A 20,843-nucleotide genomic window follows, 5' to 3' on the forward strand; every position below is an offset into this window, starting at 1 on the left:
TGTCCGGTAGCCAGATTTATGGCCAGTTGAGCATTTACATATTTCATCATTAATCTGAAACAAATAGGGGGAGATTTATCAAAATCTGTCCAGTGGAAAAGTTGTCCAGTTGCCCATAGCAACCAATCAGATTGCCTCTTTTATTTTTAACAAGACCTCTGAAAAATGAAAGAAGCATTCTGATTGGTTGCTATGGACAACTGGGCAACTTTTCCTCTGAACAGGTTTTGATAAATCTCCCCCATAAAGTTTCATTTTAATCCAACAACTCCTTCTTGGTACTGTATTTTTTTAAACTAATAAGTGTATAATGGAGATTTAGCTAGGCAAGAAAATGGCTTATCATTTGGGTCTGTCCATTGTATTCTAGATCAGTGGAACAATGCACAACACAGGAAGACATGTGTCCTTCCGACTCGACAAGCAGCATCAAGTTAATATTTCTGGCGGTCCTCTCTTATATAATCATCGACTTGAAGAGGTTATGTTGCATTTTGGCAGTGAGAACAGCATTGGGTCAGAACATCTCATGAACAAAGAAGCTGCTGCTGGAGAGGTGACTGTAATAACAGGGAAAATAATGAGAAAAATCTATTTATACATTATATTATGTAATTATAGTGAGGCACTGAAAGAATTGTGATTGTAAGACTTTTCAGCTATTGAGAAAAGGACTGGCTGAAATCGAAAAAATGTAATGTCTGAGAAGGTAACATTAATGACAGAGAAAGATAGATGTGTACATGTGATTGTGTCATGAAATTGTTGCACTCGTCTTGTTAAAATGTACTCTTCATGCACATAAGTATTATCAGGAAGTATTACTTTAGTAGAGTAGTGGATGCATGGAATACCCTTCCTTCAGAAGTGGTCGTTGCAAATACAGTGAAGGAGTTTAAACATGCATGGGCTAAGCATAAGGCTATCCTTCATATAAGATAGGGCCAGGGACTATTCATAGGATTCAGGTTATTGGGCAGACTAGATGGGCCAAATGGTTCTTATCTGCCGACACATTCTATGTTTCTATGATGCCAAGAGTTCCACAAAACCATCACCTGGCAACCATATACTTGGTGCCCTATTGTGCTTCTCTATGCCTCCACTTTTATACACAGGCATACAAGGTAAATTTGTGGCATGTTCCACTGGATGCCATAATATGGCGGCACACTAGCCACAGGGACTTCACGTTACCATACACATAAACATGGTTCTGGTGTGTTCATTAGGCCTTAAAGGGGTATTCCAGGCCAAAACTTTTTTTTATATATCAACTGGCTCCGGATAGTTAAACAGATTTGTAAATTACTTCTATTAAAAAATCTTAATCCTTCCAATAGTTATTAACTTCTCAAGTTGAGTTGTTGTTTTCTGTCTAACTGCTCTCTGATGACTCACGTCTCGGGAGCTGTGCAGTTCCTATGGGGATATTCTCCCATCATGCACAGCTCCCGGGACGTGACATCATCATTGAACAGTTAGACAGAAAACTTCAGAAGCTAATAACTATTGGAAGGATTAAGATTTTTTAATAGAAGTAATTTACAAATCTGTTTAACTTTCTGGAGCCAGTATATATATATATATATATATATATATATATATATATTAAAAAAAGGTTTTGCCTGGAATATCCCTTTAATATAAATATACATTTTGGCTTTTTAGTTCTAAAATATGCATGCCATCACCACTGCATACATATTAATAAGGCAACCCCTACCTTCATTTCCTTTGCATAGATTGCTACTATCATTTAGGCAATGGCAAATAGAGAACTAAACAATGCTGGTGATGAATTATGTCATTAGTTTCCTGGGTTCATTAAAACATGAGAAAATTACATTATTTCTCTTTAAATAGAAACGTTTAATGTAATTCTGTTACAGCTTTTAAATAAGAGTCATAAATGATGCTTCTAATTCAAGTCCAACTGAGCCGCAATTTATTAACATATAAGGCACATGTACTGAAGCAAGTGCCATATTGATTGATTTGCCTAAGTGTAGTCCTCAATGAAGCTATTTTATATTTTTGTGTCATTGTTGCTTAGTTATGGAAACATTACTTAGATGTAAAGTAAATCAATAATTTTAATACATTAGACAGTGTGCAATGAAATATAAATGAGCTTGTGTACATAAATACTGTATTAATATGAAATGCATTGTTTCACTGTAGCAGAGTCTTTCCTACTGAATGTGTTTATGTTCTTTTGTTTTATTTTGTTCTTTAACCTACTATTGCAACAAATATAGGATAGGCTTTTCTCCACTGGTCTCTACTAACCTCAATGGAAATATTGCCACAGTGAAATATGACCATTGTAACCAATGTTGATGTAACTTTCATAACCATGGCTACTGATTGGCTACCATTGAATCATTGTATAAAGGAAATGTTGACAGGTGCCCATAGCAACCAAGCAGAATGTTTCTTTTACTTTTCAGAGGCCTTTTCAAAAATGAAAGAAGAAATCTGATTGGTTGCTATGAGAAACTGGTCGACTTTTCCTCATCAAATGATTTGATGAATCCCCTCATGTGCTTAAAAGAAATGTACAGTTGCCCACATTCTGCCAATAGCTGTTGAGGTTGTTATATATGGTCAAAAGCTATCATGCCTATCCCATACACATCAACATACATCTTGGCCAAATGTTCATCTGTTATGAATTTAAAGAGGGGAGAGGTAAGCCACTGGCAAAACAAAGAGTTAGATAATTGAAATCCAACATACACAATCCTTTTCTCGCCTGACATCTGTTGGGGAAGAATTGGAAGGCCCCATACACATTAGAGAGTTGGCTGTTCCCACAAAAATCGTCAGAGTTGGCAAACTTTTCCTAAAGGATAGCCTGCCACCAATAACTTCAATAGATTAAGAGTAATCTATGCAAACCAAAAAGGCAAGACACCCAAAAGGGAATAATTACAGTTTTTAAGGCTGTCCACATTGTGGCATTGCTTAGTGGTTGTCAAGCAGATAAAATATTTATGGAAGTTTATATGTTATAATGGGGAAACAACCCAAAAATGAATAGTACACATAAATTAGCCATGTGTATATCCTGTTAAAATGGGAGAGGTGAATTTACATATTGAATCCTCATTGCCTGCTGTTTAACTCACAGTAAGATATTGTATATTAACAAAGGAGGTCTGTCAAGTTTTAGGCAATAGGCAATCATAATGTTCTTGAGGAAGTGCCAAGGCTCCTTTGTTGTGCTGATCGTAAAGGCCAGACACCCACTTATTAAACATGTCTTGTTAAACCATAGGCCATTAATTTTCAAGTCCTAAAGAACCCATTTAAGGTTCTGTTTACGCTATACATAGGCCACAGAAAGTAAATAGCTTTAAAACTTGTCAAAAACAGTACCTCCAAATGGTGGTGGGATAAAAGCATTACTCAGCTTATAACTGTTGAGCATTCTCTCTGAAAAGGAGAAATCCTTGAAGTAAAATATTTCGTATATCTATCACTCTAAATCATGGTCTAAAGTAAGGGGTTAAAATTAAATCACACACACTTTTTTTTTTTTTTTACTTTTGTTACTTCTTTTCTTTTTTTATGAAGCCATGAATCTGTGCTTGTCCATGCCTGCTCTCTCTATTTCCTACTTATCCGTCTTGCTTCTGTGAAACTATGACCCTTGACTTTCTATCTTCTCTTTTAGCTACTGACCTTGTGAGATACCCCTCTCTTATTACAGGTACAGCTGATTCATTATAACCAGGATTTGTACAGTAATGTCAGCGAGGCATCCCGCAACCCCAATGGCCTGGCTATAATCTCTTTGTTCATGAACGTGAGTTCTTATGTTTTTATGCAGTGAATACACGCATTTATCATTTTTCTACTATTACAGGTAGAAATCCCTTTATCTACCCCCACACAATTACAATTCCTTTATTGCATGCTTAGATTTTGTGATCATTTTAAGTTCTCTACAACTCTATAAACAGTTTTGAACATTTAACTTACAGTAAATTTACTTATGTGATTAAGAATAAGGTCTTACCATATTTGTTATATATATATTATTAATATTTATTATATGTGTCCTTTTTAACCATGCTTTATGTTCTTGGACTGAAATGTACAGTACCTCAATAGGTTAAATATACAAACCATGATTCTCATGCTGTATTAAGCAAATAATTGAAGGCTGGGTTCACACAGTGTAAAATGAAAACAAAAATACTGCAGGAAAATAAATATAAAAAGCAGCATCTTTTATGTCTCATAATGTGTTTCATTAGGACACATTTCATCAAGAAAGGTAACCAATAGTACTAAAGCGTGTGGTCTGCAGAGTTGCAGATGTTTCAATGTGTATCCCGCCACTGCAGCAACATCATTGTTACGATTTAAGAAAAGAAAACACTACATGTCAGTTTGTTTTATGTGTAATTTGTGCATATAGGCAAATCTGTGTGAGAGAAAAAATTGAGTGATTTCCCCACAGCATCCAATCACAGCTCAGGTTTCACTTTACCAGAGCTTGTTACCTGAGCTGCGATTGGTTGCTGTGGGGAAATCTCTCCACTTTTTCTCTCACAAATTTTGATAAATGTGGGCCATAGTGTTGGGCTGTGTTCTAGGTATCCTGGTGCCATAGGATTTCTGTAATGTTTTCTTGTTAAGGTATAAAACCTAATTCAGCCTCTCCTGAACAATTGATTTTCCTCTGTTTTAAAGTTAGAAGTCAGATCAGTTGTGTAGTCTATTTATGGATCTTTTTATTGTGTTACTTACTATATATAGGGTACTCTTTCATTTGTATGATAAACTGTCCTGTAATGTATGTAATTTCTTTAAACTGTACAGAGATACATATTTCTGATGAGGAGGGTGTATATTCAGGGATGTGGAATTCCTATCGCCCGACACTCAGGACATGCAGTTCCGGGTGCCGGGCAGGTGAATTTTTTCGACACTTAACCTGGCTTCGGGCAAGCAGGGCCGGACCTGACAGGCGCAGCAGCGCTTAGGGTGTATGAAGGGGGCTCCCGACTCCTGCCCGCTCCATAGTCTGCAGCCCCCGGCTGTTTTCAGTAGCCGGGGGCCCTCACTAATAGCCAGCATACGGCGATTGCAGCGGCTGGCTATTAACCCTTTAGATCGCCGCTGTCAAAGCTGACAAAGGCATCTAAAGGGACATGTAAATGCTCCCTGGTGAGCTAGTGGGGTGGATCACCCCTCAGCGTGATCGCTGGAGGAGATCCACAATAGAGGAAGGTGGAGGGCTTACCTCTGCTTCCCTGGTGTCCCGTGGCTCTGTTATTGATAGATCATGGCTGGACTAGGCTCTCTTAATGGATTGCAGAGCACATAGATCAATGGAGTTCAATAGAACTCTATTTATCTGTATGAGGAATCTAATGATTCATCCTAAAAGTCTAATAAAGTGTAAAAAAAAAAGTTTTAATAAAAGTTTAAAAGGCACACATTAACCCCTTCCATGTTAAAAGTTTGAATCACCCCTTTTTCCTATATAAAACATGTAAACATAATAAAGATAAACATATTAAGTATCACTTTGTGCGGAATTGTACAATCTATTAAAATATAACATGATGTTTTCCGTACGATAAATGACGTAAATGTAAAAAAAAAAAAAATACCAAACCACAGAATTGCGATTTTTATAATATCCCAGAAAAAAATTAAAAAGCGATTAAAAAGTCAAATCAATACCAAAATGGTACCGATACAAAAAAAAATGATTATGGCACAAAAAAAATTGCCCTCAGACAGCCTTGTATGCAAATTATTTTTTTTAAACACTACAGGGGACAAAAAAAAGGCAATTCAAAAAATGTGAAAAAGTTCAGAATTTTTTTTAAATTTGTAAAACATGATAGAAACTATACAAATCTGGTATTGATGTAATCGGGCGTTAAAGTATCAAAACAATATGTTAGCTCAACCACAAGATAAATGGTGTACCAAAGAAAACCACACAATCTGCAAAATTATCTTTTACTATTTCAATTTCACTTCACCGATGTATATATTTTTTTGGTTTGGAGAATATGTTATTAAAAACTTAAAAGGTGTCATTATAGTAGGTAGTTATGGGGCGATTATAGGGCGAGGAGGAAAAAATGAGAGTGTAAAAGCGAAAATTGGTCCGGACAAGTGGATCATCATGAGGGACAAATAGATTTTGCTACGTTTTAGTCCTGTGGACAAGTAGTTTTTTATTAAATTTCCACACCCCTGATATTAGTTGTGTTTATTCCCTAATGCAAAATCTATGATGTCTGATATAAGGTGAATGGAATTCTCAGTCTTTTTCCATAATTGTATGGAATATGCAATGTCATTATTAGAGATGAGCGAATCGAAGCAGACGAACCCAAATTCGTTACGAATTTCAGGATTGATTCGATCTGCAACAAATGCGAATATCGCCCGCGCAAATCTCTTCATTAAACTCCATTTTACAGCGTTCGTCTCCAGGACACCTAAAATGGCATATCCATTTGTCAGTACATGGGGCAGGGGATGCTGGGAAGGTGGGAAGGGAGGTAGGCGGGATGACCCTGAATCACATGTACCCCTGTGATGTCACAGCCCTATATAATCGGCAGCCATTTGGCAGCTGCTCATTTCATGCCATACACTGCAGAGAGAGAGGACGGCTGCGTGTCTCTGTGTGTTACACAGACACGCTGAATTGATCATACCGCATCGTTCCACTTCCAACTGCTAGTCACATCAGCGTTGTGGACAGAGAGCAGTGCAGTGCTTTGCTTGTTCTCACTGAGAAGGATTTTTACGCCAGCCATTAACCTCCTAGTCACTTTATTCAGCATTTTATCAGAGAGGGGCAGATAGCTTTTCGTTGCCTCATACATATCAACAAGCTGCCTTAACTTCATGAACCATATCACAGGAGGCAGGAATGATTTTTCAGCGCAATTCTGCGTATTTTTTCCCTAAGAAATCATCTGCTGCTTATACTAGTCTGAAGACAGTATAATAACCAGCAGTTCACACCATTCTTAACACTCTGTGACAGAGTGCAATTTTTCATACGTGCATACCACATACCTACATCTAAGTAGTGCACTTTTTTATACCTGTTAATCTGTAACAAACCTACATAAAGTGAAAAGCCAGCAAAAACTAATCACTGGTTGTAGTTTAATGAAAATACATTTTCCAAGTGTACTGTAGCACATTTTTTTGCCCTCATACGTGCATACCACATACCTACATCTAAGTAGTGTACCAGATTGTACCTGTTAATCTGTCAAGGGCCTACATACTGTGAAAGTCCAAGCACTAGTACTCACCGGCTGGTGTTTTACAAAAATACTGAGTTTTTAATAGATGTTGTAGCGCATTTTTCTGCCCTCATCAGTGCATACCGCATACGTACATCAAAGTAGTGTACCATTTTGTACCTGTTAATCAGTCAAGGGCCTACATACTGTGAAAGTCCAAGCAAAAGTAATCACCGGCTGGTGTTTTACAAAAATTACAGAGTTTTTGGGCTCATTCTAGTGCATTTTTCTGCCCTAATAAGTGCATAACACATACCTACATCAAAGCAGTCTACTATTTTGTATCTGTAAATTTGTAACAAGTCTAGATACTGGGAAAGTCCAGGCAAAAGTAATCACCGGCTGGAGTTTTACGAAAAAAAGTTTTCCAAGTGTACTTTGGCGCATTTTTTTGCCCTCATACGTGCATACCACATACCAAAATCTAAGTAGTGTATCATTTTGTACCTGTTAATCTGTCAAGGGCCTACATACTGTGAAAGTCCAGGCATTAGTATTCATCGGCTGGTGTTTTACAAAAATACTGAGTTTTTAATGCATATTGTAGCACATTTTTCTGCCCTCATCAATGCATACCGCATACGCACATCTAAGTAGTGTACCATTTTGTACCTGTTAATCTGTCAAGGGCCTACATACTGTGAAAGTCCAAGCACTTGTACTCAACAGCTGGTGTTTTACAAAAATACAGAGTTTTTAATGCATATTGTAGCACATTTTTCTGCCCTCATCAGTGCATACCGCATACGTACATCTAAGCAGTGTACTATTTTGTACCTACATACTGTGAAAGGACAGCCAAAAAGTAATCACCTGCTGCTGTTCTAGACAAAATACTGTTTTAAGAGTAGTAAAGCGTATTGTACCACCCTCATACCGTGTTTCTCCGAAAATAGGACCGGGTCTTATTTTAATTTTAGCCACAAAAAACACACTAGGGCTTAATTTCAGGGTAGGGCTCACTTATTTACAGTACGGTATGCACATTGAACAACATGGCGGTTCCACGGTATTTACACCCCCCCCATTATCATCATGTGATGGGCTCAGCTCTGCCCCCAACATCCTTCTCCCCCCCCGCCAGTTTATCAGCCCAGTGCTGCACCCCATACTAATCGTTTGTCACCCACGAGCGCAGCTTCTCTCCCCCCCAAAATAATTATCAGCCGCTGCGCTGTATCTATTCCTGTGCTCGGGCTGCAAATAGGGTATTAAAAAACAAACTTTGACTTACCGTACCTTCGTCCTCCGTTCCTCCGTTGCTGAGGCACCAGCCTCATGGTCCCTCCGCTGTTCTTGCTGCTTCCTGGTGTTGGGACGTCACAGAGCCTTCAGCCTATCACCGGCCGCAGCGATGTCCCGCCTCGGCCGGTTTATCAGCCCAGCGCTGCACCCCATCGGGGTACTAATTGTTTGTCACCCGCGAGCGCAGCTTCTCTCCCCCCCAAATAATTATCAGCCGCTGCGCTGTATCTATTCCTGTGCCCGGGCTGCAAATAGGGTATTTAAAAACAAACTTTAACTTACCGTACCTTCGTCTTCCGTTCCCCCGTTGCTAAGGCACCAGCCTTATGGTCCCTCTGCTGTTCTTGCTGCTTCCTGGTGTTGGGACGTCACAGAGCCTTCAGCCTATCACCGGCCGCAGCGATGTCTCACCTCGGCCGATGATAGGCTGAGCCAACTGTCTTGTAAGAAGCCGGCCTGCTTCTTTCATCACAGTGGGCTCAGCCTATCAATGGACGAGGCGGGACATCGCTGCGGCCGATGATAGGCTGAAGGCTTTGATACATTCCCATCCCCAGGACCACAGCAAGAACAGCGGAGGACAGTGAGGCCGGTTCCTTAGCAACGGGGGAACGGAGGATGAAGGTAAGTTAAAGTGCAGCCCGGGCATTGTCTAGGTCAGTGGTCTTCAACCTGTGGACCTCCAGAAGTTGCAAACCTTTGCAACATCTGGAGGTCTGCAGGTTGGAGACCACTGGTCTAGGTCTTATTTTCGGGGTAGGGCTTAAATTGCAGCCCACCCCAATAATCCAGCTAGGGCCTATTTTCGGGGTAGGGTATATGCAGCATGTCAGGCAAAGAAGTGCCAGGATGTGCACAGAGGAGTGGCAGAGGCCTATATCCTTCAGGCAGAGGTCGCAGCAGGCTAGGGCAAGTGACAGCAGGAGTTTCAGCCAGAATGCCTGAGCTCACATTATCAGCTAGTGGTCGTGTCTCGACCAGCATCCCATCTGCCGTCGTCGATTGGTTAACACAGTCATCCACTTCCTCACAAGTGACATCTGACACCCCCAGTCAACAGTCATTGGGTTCCTCAGACACAACCCTCAGTTGGCATGGCCCGGGAGCAGTCCCTGTCCTCCCATTGCCTCTGTCCTATGCTGTTCCCTCTCCTACAGAAGTATCTTATGCTGTGGGTTCAGCTCCACTATTCACTGATCTAATAGAGGCCAGTCAGCAGCTACTGCCCAGCAAAGAAGGGAAGGAGACATACGCCGCTTCCTCCGCTAGGTGGGCAAGTAGTGATGAGAAGAATGACATGGGAGGTGGTGTTGCAAGGGTTCAGGGTCCTGAAGCAGACACTGTTGAGAAACCTGAGGAGGAAATCAGTGACGTGCAGACACAACTCGATGATGATAAAGCTGATCGCAATTGGGAGCTGGGTGCAGAAGGGGCTTCATCATCATCAAGAGAAGAGAGTTGCAGGTTGCCCGTGAGGCAGCAGCTGAGCCAGCAAGGCGGTAGCATTTTTGGCAGTCAGCGTGGTGGCAGAAGTGGAAATTCTGGAGCCAAACGTGCCCAGGGGAGACCAACTGCTTCGTGGCAGCCTACCTTTCCAGGAGGTAGTGGAACAGGGGTTCCTGGAGACGGCGGCATTAGCAGTCAATTAGTGCGGACTGTTGGTGGGAAAATCAGCTACTCGGCGGTGTGGCAGCTTTTCATCAAGCATCCAGAGGAGGTTCACATAGCCACATGCAATATATGTCGGCAGAAGGTGAAGCGTGGCAGGGGCCCAATGTTGGCACCACGGCCACCTCAGCTGAAGGGAGCTGTGTGTCATACCCTCCTTCTGTCACTCCAGATGCTCCTGCTTCGCCCACTTTTAGTCAGTCATTCCGCCAACAATCCATCCGCAAAGCCATGTCCAAGAGACAACAGTATGTGCCCACTCATCCAACGGCACAGAAGCTGAATGTGCTCATGTCTAAGTTGCTGGTGCTGCAGTCCCTCCCTTTTCAAGTGGTGGACTCTGCACCTTTCAGAGAACTGATGGCTTGTGCCAAGCCAAGGTAGAGAGTACCAAGCCATCATTTTTTTGTGAAGAATTCAGTACCAGCACTGCACAAGAGAAGATGGGTTAGTCCCTGAGCCTGTCGGTGTGTACCAAAGTGAACGGCAGCACCGACATCTGGAGCTGTAACTCCGGTCAGGGGCAATACATGTCCATTACGTCTCACTGGTTGAATGTGGTTCCTGCACAGCCACAACCCCAACTTGGACAGGTCCACACTGTCAGCCCATTGGTCATGTGACAGTGTGTGACTCCGCCTCCTCATCCTCCACCATGTCCTCAGCCTCCACTGCCCGGACAAGTCTCAGTAGCCCTTCAGCATACCATGTGTGTAGGGCACGGCAGTGTCAGGCTGTTCTTCACATGGTTTGCCTTGGCGAAAAGAGTCACACAGGGGAGGAACTGCAAAAAGTCTTTCGTAAAGAAATCGGAGCATGGCTTACTTCACGAAAGCTGGAAATGGGAACCATGGTGACCGACAACGGGAAGAACATCGTGGCCACGCTGCGACAAAGAACTGTGGCCCATGCACCCTGCATGGCACACGTGTTAAATCTGGTTGTCAAGCAGTTCCTGAAGTGTCCCTCCCATTTGCAAGACATGCTAAGAATGGGAAGGAAACTTTGCATGCACTTCAGCCACTCGTACACCGCAAAGCACACCCTCCATGAGCTGCAGAACGGTAGAACGGTATCCTCCAACATAGTCTCATTTGTGACGTTGCCACATGTTGGAATTCCACCCTGCACATGTTGGACCAACTGTACGAACAGAGAAAGGCCATCACCGATTTCTTGATGATCCAAACGGATAGGGGTAATCTCGTGTGTAACTTCAATGTGAACCAGTGGCAGCTCATACATGACACCTGCCGTTTGCTCAGGCCCTTTGAGGAAGCCACATTATATGTAAGTCACCAGGATTACTGAATGAACGACATCATTCTACTGCTTCATTTCCTAAAACAAGTGTTGGAAATGATGGCTGCTCAGGGCAATGGAGACGTTGCGCCTACATCTCACGGCCACATGATCCCTGCAGGGGCTGAACTGGAAGAGGAGGAGGATGAGGGGCACAGTGGAGCACAGTTTAGGTTTGATGAGATGGGCGGTATTTATAGTCATCTGACAGCAGAGGAGGAGCATGATGAACTAGAGGAGCTAGAGGATTATGAGGAAGGCAAGACAGAGGACCCAGACACACCGTGGCAGTATGCAGTGGAGATGGAGGCAGGTAGTCCCTCCGAGTCACTTGCACAAATGGCACAATGCATGCTCACTTGCTTGTGTAGTGACCGACAAATTGTCACCATTCGGCAGCGGGATGACTTCTGGGTCTCCACCTTATTGGACCCTCACTACCGGCAAAAAATGGGTGCCTTTTTTTACACCCACTGAGAGGGAGGACAAACTGACCTACTACAGAGAGATCCTATGTAGTCAATTGGCTGATGCCTGTCGGCGCCTTCGTCCATCCACTCGCAGGTCTTACTCGGGGGTTCTCTGTGCTCACCTTCCACTGCCATGGCTGCTGGGGAGGGGTGGGGTGGCAGGAGCAGTACCAGTTCCATCAGCAGCAGCCTGAGTCTACAGTCGCTGATAAGTACCTTTCTTCACCCGCATAGTGAAGCAACTCATCAGCAGCAGGTAGAAATGGAGCAGGACCTGAACCAGCAGGTGGTGGCATTCCTTGACATGCCCATGCCAACACACCTTGAAAATCTGCTGGACTTCTGGGCAGCCAAACTTGATTTGTGGTCGCAACTTGCAGAGTTTGCCCTGGAAAAGCTGTCCTGCCCGGCCAGTAGTGTGGCATCAGAGAGGGTGTTTAGTCTGGCGGGGCCCATAGTCACCCAAAGGAAAACTTGTTTGTCCACGTAAAATGTGGAGAGACTGACCTTTGTGAAGATGAATCAGGCATGGATCAGCCAGGATTTCCACCCACCAATGCCAGATGCATCAAAGAAGATTGACCATGGTGCTACACCAACACTGCACAAATATGGATAGTGCCAAACAGATTTAAGTCACTTCTCCCCAGTTACAAACATTCTAGCCACCTTCATCACCAGGGACTGGTATTGCCACCAACCGCATGACTCTGTCACGGGTCACTTTCAGGACTCCTGTTGCTGCTGCTGCCACCTCCAGGCTGTTTCATTCAGCCACTATTTTGTCTCCTCATGCTTCTGCCAACTCCTGGCTGTGTCATTCAAGCAATATATACTCTCCCAGCATTATTGCCATGTTGAAACCAGACCAGTAATAAAAGAAATATTGCCAAGGACTAGCATAAACAGGGAACTATGGATACTGACCATCGACTGTTGGAATTTACTGACTATCCCAGGTGGTAGATTTGCCATTTTGAAGTTCCTCAGTTCCAGTAGGCTTTAAGTTGTTCATTCTTTGTTGTGGTTCTTCAGTTGCAGAATTAAGTTTTATCATGTTTTCCTGTTGCTCAGATGAGCTAATGTCACTGGAACATACAATACTCATATTGTCATCTAATGAAGGATCCTTTTCTTCAGAGAACATATCTATCATTTTATTATTTTAAATGTCAGGTGGTATTCTGACAATTTTTGTGAAGCCATGGGGTCTCCTCATGCTTCAGCCAATGCCAAGTTGTGCCATTCAGACACTACATGGTCTCCTCCTACTGATGCCACCTCCAGGCTCGGTCATTGTGCTGACAAGTGACATGGGACTCATTGTTAGTTTAGGTCCTGTGTACCCACACGCCGGGGCACTGGACTGTATTAAAACTTGGGAGTTAAAAGTTCCATTTCAAAATCCTCAATTTCAATTTCAAAATCTTAGATTTCTATTTAAAATTCTTGTATTTCAATGATCTCCTCATGTTTCAGCCACCTTCAGGCTGTACTATTCAGACACTACATGGGCTCCTTATTCTTTCCCCACCTCCAGGCTGTGTCATTCAGCCAATATATCATTTTCTGATGCTACTGGGATATTAACTCCAAATGTAAGGGGTTATAAAAACCCTCTAGTGTACTGCTGATTCCTGCTCCTGGCTGTGTGTTTAAGGAACTACTTGGCTTATTGATGCTTTTGGGCTTGGGTCTTACCTTTTTGGATGTTTAGCACAAGCTAAATACATGCTTAACCCCTTAAGGACTCAGCGTTTTTCCATTTTTGCATTTTCATTTTTTCACCTTCTAAAAATCATAACACTTTCAATTTTGCACATACAATTCCATATTATGGCTTATTTTTTGCGCCACTAATTCTACTTTGCAGTGACATTAGTCATTTTACCAAAAAATCCACGGTGAAACGGAAAAAAATTCATTGTGCGCCAAAATTGAAGAAAAAATTTCATTTTGTAATTTTGGGGGCTTCCGTTTCTACACAGTGCATTTTTCGGTAAAAATTTATTCTGTAGGTCCATACAGCTAAAATGATATCCTACTTATATAGGTTGGATATTGTCGTACTTCGGAAAAAAATCATAACTACATACAGGAAAATTTATACTTTTAAAATTGTCCTCTTCTTACCCCTATAACTTTTTTATTTTTCCACGTACGAGTCGGTATGAGGGCTCATTTTTTTTGCTGTGTTCTGAAGTTTTTATTGGTATCCTTTTTGCATTGATCGGACTTTTTGATCACTTTTTATTAATTTTTTTATGATATAAAAAGTGACCAAAAATATGCTATTTTGGACTTTGAATTTTTTTTGCGCGTACGCCATTGACCGTGCAGTTTAATTAATGATATATTTTTATAGTTTGGACATTTACACACGCAGCGATGCCACATATGTTTATTTTTATTTACACAGCTTTTTTTTTTATAGGAAAAGGGGGGTGATTCAAACTTTTATTAGGGAAAGGGTTAAATGACCTTTTTTTACTTTATTTTCACTTTTTTTTTTTGCAATGTTATAGCTCCCATAGGGGGCTAAGAACACTGCATACACTGATCTCTTATACTGATCCCTGCATAGCCATAGCTTTGCATGGATCAGCGAGATAGGGGCTCGATTGCTCAAGCCTGTAGCTGAGGCTTGGAGCAATCAAATGCCGGTCGGACACGATGGATTAAGGTAAGGGGACCTCTGCTCGCGTCCTAGCTGATCGGGACATCTTGGTTTTATCGAGATAGTACCGATCAGCCCGACTGAGCTGCCAGGAAGCATTTACTTTCATTTTCAAAGTTGATTGCCACGTCTGAAGGGTTAATAGCGTGCGGCACAAAGATCGGTGCCGCACGCTATTAGCCCAGGGTCCCAGCTATGAATAGCAGCCAGGACCAACCCGGTGTGATGCGGGGTCACAGCGTGACCCCGTTTTAAACACCAGGACCGGGCGCAGGGCGTACAGGTACGCCCTGCATCCTTAAGAAGTTTATAGAAATTTCAACATTGATCTTTCAGTGTAAGGGGTTATGAAACCCTCTTGGGTACTGTTGATGCCTGTTCCTGACTGCTCTGTGTCTTTTAGGAACTACTTATCTTACTGTTGCTTCAGAGCCTGGGCCTTACATTTTGGGATGTTTTGCACTAGCTTACATACATGCTTAATTGAAATTTCAACATTGATCTTTCAATCTTAGGGGTTATGAAATCCTCTTGTGTACTGCTGATGCCTTTTTCTGACTGTGTCTTTCAGGAACTACTTGGCTTACTGATGCTTCTGGGCTTGGGCATTTAATTTTTGAATGTTTAGCACTACCTAACATGCATCTTCAATAGAGATTTCAACATTCACCTTTTACTTTTAGGGGTTGTGAACCCCTCTTGCGTACTCATGCTGCTTCCTGCTCCACTCTGTCAGCCTGTTGGTCCTGTGACAGTGTGTGACTCTGCCTCCTCATCCTCCAACGTATCCTCAGCCTCCACTATACCGGGCAAGTCTCAGTGGCCCTTCAGCATACCATGTGTGCACGGCGGTGTCACGCTGTTCTTCACATGGTTTGCCTTGGCGAAAAGTGTTGGAAACAGTGGCTGGTCAGGGCAATGGAGACGTTGCCCCTACATCTCATGGCCACATGAGCCCTGGGGGGGCTTGTTAGATTTGGCCCTTTGTACCCACACGCCGGGGTCCTGGACACTAAAACTTGGGAGTTAAAAGTTCAATTTCAAAATCATTAGTTTAAATTTAAAAAAAAAATAAAAAATCATACATTTCAATGGTCTCCTCATGCTTCAGCCAACTCCAGGCTGTCATTCAGACAATATATGGTTAACTGATATTGCTGCTGGGCCTGAGAATAAAAATGTTGTTATGGTAGGTAGCACTAGCTATCCAAAATCTTCATTTAAAATTTCAAAAATTCTTGTGTTTTTGGGGGGGATTGTGAAGCCCTTGTGTGTACTCATGCTTCAGCCAACTCCATGCTGTGTCATTCAGGCAATATATGGTTTACTGATACTGCTGCTGGGTTTGGGAATACAAAATGTGTTATGGTAGGTAGCACTAGCTGTCCAAAATCTTCATTTTAAATTAAAAACAATTCTTGTATTTTTTCTTGGGGATTGTGAAGCCCTGGTGTGTACTCTTGCTTCAGCCAATTCCAGGCTGTGTCATTCACACAATATATGGTTTACTGTAACTGCTGCTAGGCCTTGGTCTGGGAATAACATTTTGTTATGGTAGGTAGCACTAGCTATCCAAAATCTTCGGTTTAAATTTCTGAATTCATCTTTTAATCTTAGGGATTGTGAAGGCCTAGTGTCTACTCATGCTGCTGCCAAATCCTGGCTGTGCTATTCAGCCACTATATGGTCTCCTCATGCTGCTAAAAACTCCACGCTATGTCATTCAGCCACTATATGGTCTCCTCATACTGATGCCAGTTTCATTGTGCCACTCTGCGGCAGTGATTCTAAAAGTGATGCCGGTAATCTGCATGTTATTCTGAACTACAGTATTATTTCACTACCCCAGCACACTCCATATGCGTGTTAGAACACAGCAAAGTGTCCTATACCCATATTGAGGCTCTCTGTTGGCCAGAAATAGCCATTTTTAATATAGATTTACTCTGAATAAATTCATATCGAAACAAATTTTTTCGGAAAATTTTGCCAATTGGTCGAATAGAATTTTTGAAAAGTTTGCTCATCTCTAGTCATTATCACATTACATGAAGAGTGCAGAAGAGTGCGTCCAGAGCTTAACCCAGAACCCCTTTTCCTTCCTACTTACATAGCAGCCCTAATTAGCAGCTCTACAACGCGGAGCCAGCCCCTTCGCTGACTAAAGTGCATGGATGATATAGTCAAAACAATGAACAGAACTGTACAAGTTCGGGGACACTGATCAGGATAAAAAAGGTTACAAGCTAACAAAAACAAGGAACCAGAATACTAAATTACGGCAGGAATGCAAAGTGCATACAAACAGATATCAGGGAAACATAGCAACAGGTATATATTGTACAGACAACCGCCTAAAAACCAAAATAAGATACAGCAGGTATGATAATATGAACAAGACAGGATAATTACAAATATAACAGAAAGAGTAAACCAGGAATGCAGGGTATGATTGTTATCTGAAGTCAGAACACTATGTATATTACAGTGCACTAGATCCAGTTCATACTAGACTAAAATAAACCCAAACTCTAACAAAGGAGGAATACAAAATTATGAAAACAAATAGACTCCAGGTTAGGGACAAAGAATATTAGGAGTAATATCCAAAATACAAGAACACAGTTACTTATACAGATACGAAACTAGACAGGATAACTGATTAAGGCAAGGATAGATAACATACAAACAAAAATAATAAAACTACAAAGACCATAGCTAAAACAAAGACACATGTGGACAGAGACAGAGTGCAAAGTGAATTTAGCAACAAGCCTGAAAAGCCAATTCTCCTGAGTGGCCCAAAACTGCAACTCTTACCTGACAGGGGGCAAAATGCGGAGTATGAGCCATATACTAACCACAGTGGTGTTTTGTCTAGGTCTGTGGTTGACAGAGCAGGAAGGTCCTGCTTTTATGTGTTGTCTTGGAAGCAGGAAGAAAAGATGAGCATCAGGATTATCTGTTAAAGATTATGCTCATGGCTTCTGCTTGCTTCTAAGACATGTCTAAAATAATCCAGTCTCTATCTTCCCCTGCTTTTACATTATCCTTCGATACAAATGCATTGGGGAGTCCTGGAGTTTGTTGGAGACTAGTGTTGAGCGGCATAGGCCATATTCGAATTCGCGATATTTCACGAATATATGGCCGAATATTCGTCATATATTCGCTAAATTCGCATATTCGTAATATTCGCGGTTTATTTCCGCATATGCGAAAATTTGTGCATGAGAAAATTTGCATATGCAAAAATTAGCCTATATAAAAATTAGCATAAACGAATATGCGATATTCGCGAATAAAATTTGCATTGCAAATATTAGTGAGCAACACTATTGGAGACCTTCAAGGTTTAATTTAATTATTGACTCCACTTGAATTGAGGAGGACATTCCCGCCATATACCGCTAAATGGTGCAAGAAAGTAATTCTTGAAAGGTATGGTTGCCCAGGAGAAACTTGAGATACTTTTTGGTGGAGTTAAATTAGACAGAGGGGGGCAAGGGGGGTGTAAACTTAAAGGGGTACTCCACTGGAAAAAAAAATTTTTTTTAAATCAATTGATGCCAGAAAGTTTAACAGATATGTAAATTGCATCTATTTACAAATCTTAATCCTTCCAGTACTTATCAGCTGCTGTATACTACAGAGGGCATTCTTTTCTTTTGAATATCCTTGCTGTCTGACCACTGTACTCTCTGCTGACACCTCTGTCTATGTCAGGAACTGTCCAGAGCAGTAGAGTTTTGCTATAGGGATTTGTTCCTACTCTGGACAGTTCCTGACATGGACAGAGGTGTCAGCAAAGAGCACTTCCTGTAGTTCAGAGCAGTTCAGTGTGCAGCTCATTCGGGTGTGTCTCTTTGTGTGTGCTCCAGAGACTTCCAGCAGACCAGAGCAGGTGTTTCATCAGCCTCCCCAGGAGTGTGGCAGCCTCCTCGGGAGAGCCTTCCTGCATGGCGTCCCTGGCCTCCACCTCCCGTTCTTCAAGGCTGGCGGGGGGTGGAGAGCAAACAGCAACAGCCATTCCGGCCGGGGGGAGAAGATCTGGCAGAGTCTGCAGCAATGCAGGCTCTGCACCCCCGGCAACGGTTGCCAGCCAGAGGACTGGTGAAAGAAAAGCAAGAAGAAGAAGTGTGGAGTTGTGGGCAGAGAGAGGGCCGAAGGAGTCCAGCGCCACCTACTGCTCCCGCATGGCCGCGCGGTTTGCTGAATATGATCGCTGTGGCAAGGAGCTGAAGTTGGCCAGACAAGATCTGCAAGGGGCTCAGAATCTGGTGAACACTGCACCCAAAAAGAGCAGACCAGAGCTAAGAAGAAAGATCTCAGAACTGAAGGCTGAGATTGTGCAGCTGGAGGAGAGGAGAGCAGAGATCTTGGAGGGGAGCGGTCTCTTCAAGGAGAAGCTTCAGAACAACAACCGGTTTGCCGCCATGAAATCCCCAGGTAAGGTGAAGGTGGATGATGGGGAGAGTAGTGGCGGTGAAGAAAGTGTGGATGGTGAAGGCATAAAGAAGAAGGAGGAGGAGAATGTGGGAGAAAGAGCACAAGTGGTGGAAATGGATGTCTTGCCTGTAGCTACTCCCTATAACACCCAGGACAGCTACATAGAGCCTGCCCAGGTGGCGCTTCCATTAAGTGAGAGCGAGGAGGATGAACTGGAGAGTGAGGCTGGGGGATTACTGAGGGCGATTGTTATGCAGGAGTCCCCAGCCCACCTCCAGAACTTTACCTTTGGAGATGACCAGTGCGATGATGTGGCAGTAAAGTGTAAGAAGCAGAAGACTCAGGAGACAGTAAAGTACATGTTTGTCCCTTTCCAGCAGTCAGGGCCAGCTGCAAAGCTGGTTCAGGCTGCTGGGCCCCCCAGACTGCCAGACTCCGTTTCTGTAGTGGAACGGAGCCAGCATGGGGGGTACAGCATGGCGTCAGAAAAGGCTGCGGACGCAATAGCTGTAAAGCACACCCAACCTGCCGGTAGGGAGGGGAAGGATGGGCTCATGGTGGGCAGCTCTGGCACTGCAGAGGCGAGTTTTGCTGCTGTGTGCTCGGGGGGCGGTTCCCCGAGAACTGTGGGCATTACCGGCGCTGCGGGGCACTCCCCTGTGAGGGGGGGGGAGTGTCCGGGCACCGGTGGCGGAGAGCGAGTGTCTGTGTGCTCGGGGGGCGGTCCCCCGAGTACTGTGTGTTCTGTGGGTGCTGCGGGGCACTCCTCTGTGAGGGGGGGGGAGTGTCCGGGCACCGATATCCCCTGCAGAGCCTGTGTGGTTAGGCAAACCAAGCGATGGCGCTGTGGGAGGAGCTGGGGTGCGCTTTGAGGGGCAGCCCCAGACTCAGGAGGTGTCATCGCACATGGAGGAGGAGTCATCAGTGTCGACCCCGGCAGCAGCAGCATCGACCCCAGCACAGAAAACCATAATAAGACCAGCAGTACTACAGGTCCCAGCCAGCCCAGAATCCATTAGGCAGGAAAAGAGTGGAGGATGTAAGAATGCTGAGTGTAGTAGAGCTGTGGATGTGAGGAGTGTAAGTGTTGTGAATGATGGTGGGAGTAGTAGTGGTAAGAATGGGAAGTCTGGTATGGATGGGAATAAAGATGGGAGTAGTGGTGTGAGTGGCTGTACTGATGGGTCTGGGTCTGGCCCGGCTGCCCCCCCGGTAGTGACTGCTCCTAGAAGTTATGCTAATGTCGCTGCCGGGGGTTCAGGGGGGTCCCTGTCTCCGGCCGGCTCTGGAGGCCACTTGCAACAGCGCCTACTGGAGGCTCTGCGTAGGGGCGACAGGTCGATCCAGGTAGAGGGGAGGGGTGAGGTCGACCTGTCTTTCTGGATAGAGAGGCACGGTTTGGGGGCTTTCCGAGAACGGAATGGGGAGGTGGTCTGGTCCCTCCCGACAACCGGGCAGGACAATAACCGTAGGAATGTGGTCCGTCTGATTTGGAGGGGCGAGGATGCGTGCCCGCCTCGCGCTAAAGTGGTTGAGCTCCTCCTCCAGATGGAATTCAGGGCATGTGACATCTTTGCCCTGATCCACCCCTACGGTTCGTCTGAGTTTGATGTCAGTTTCGTTCGGCCAGAGGGTCTCGAACTCTTCTGGTCAAACTACGAAGTTGCAAAAAACGAGCCCGGCTGGCGGGAGTTCGCCGTAAAGGCGATTTCCCGTCAGAATGCTGTC

At 43.6% G+C, this 20,843-nt stretch overlaps 1 protein-coding gene across 2 annotated transcripts in view; it reads left to right on the forward strand.

Annotated features, from left to right (window-relative positions):
* LOC130294530 (carbonic anhydrase-related protein 10-like) overlaps positions 1-20,843 on the forward strand; it is a 749,095-nt gene that overhangs the window by 503,263 nt on the left and 224,989 nt on the right. For both annotated transcript variants that reach the window (XM_056544464.1, XM_056544463.1), the window contains exons 4-5: positions 371-556; positions 3,719-3,814. In XM_056544464.1, coding sequence (XP_056400439.1) covers positions 371-556; positions 3,719-3,814 — 282 coding nt within the window. The remainder of the gene's footprint in view (positions 1-370; positions 557-3,718; positions 3,815-20,843) is intronic.

The sequence above is a fragment of the Hyla sarda genome, chromosome 10, assembly GCF_029499605.1.
Source record: "Hyla sarda isolate aHylSar1 chromosome 10, aHylSar1.hap1, whole genome shotgun sequence".
Classification (NCBI taxonomy): Eukaryota; Metazoa; Chordata; class Amphibia; order Anura; family Hylidae; genus Hyla; species Hyla sarda.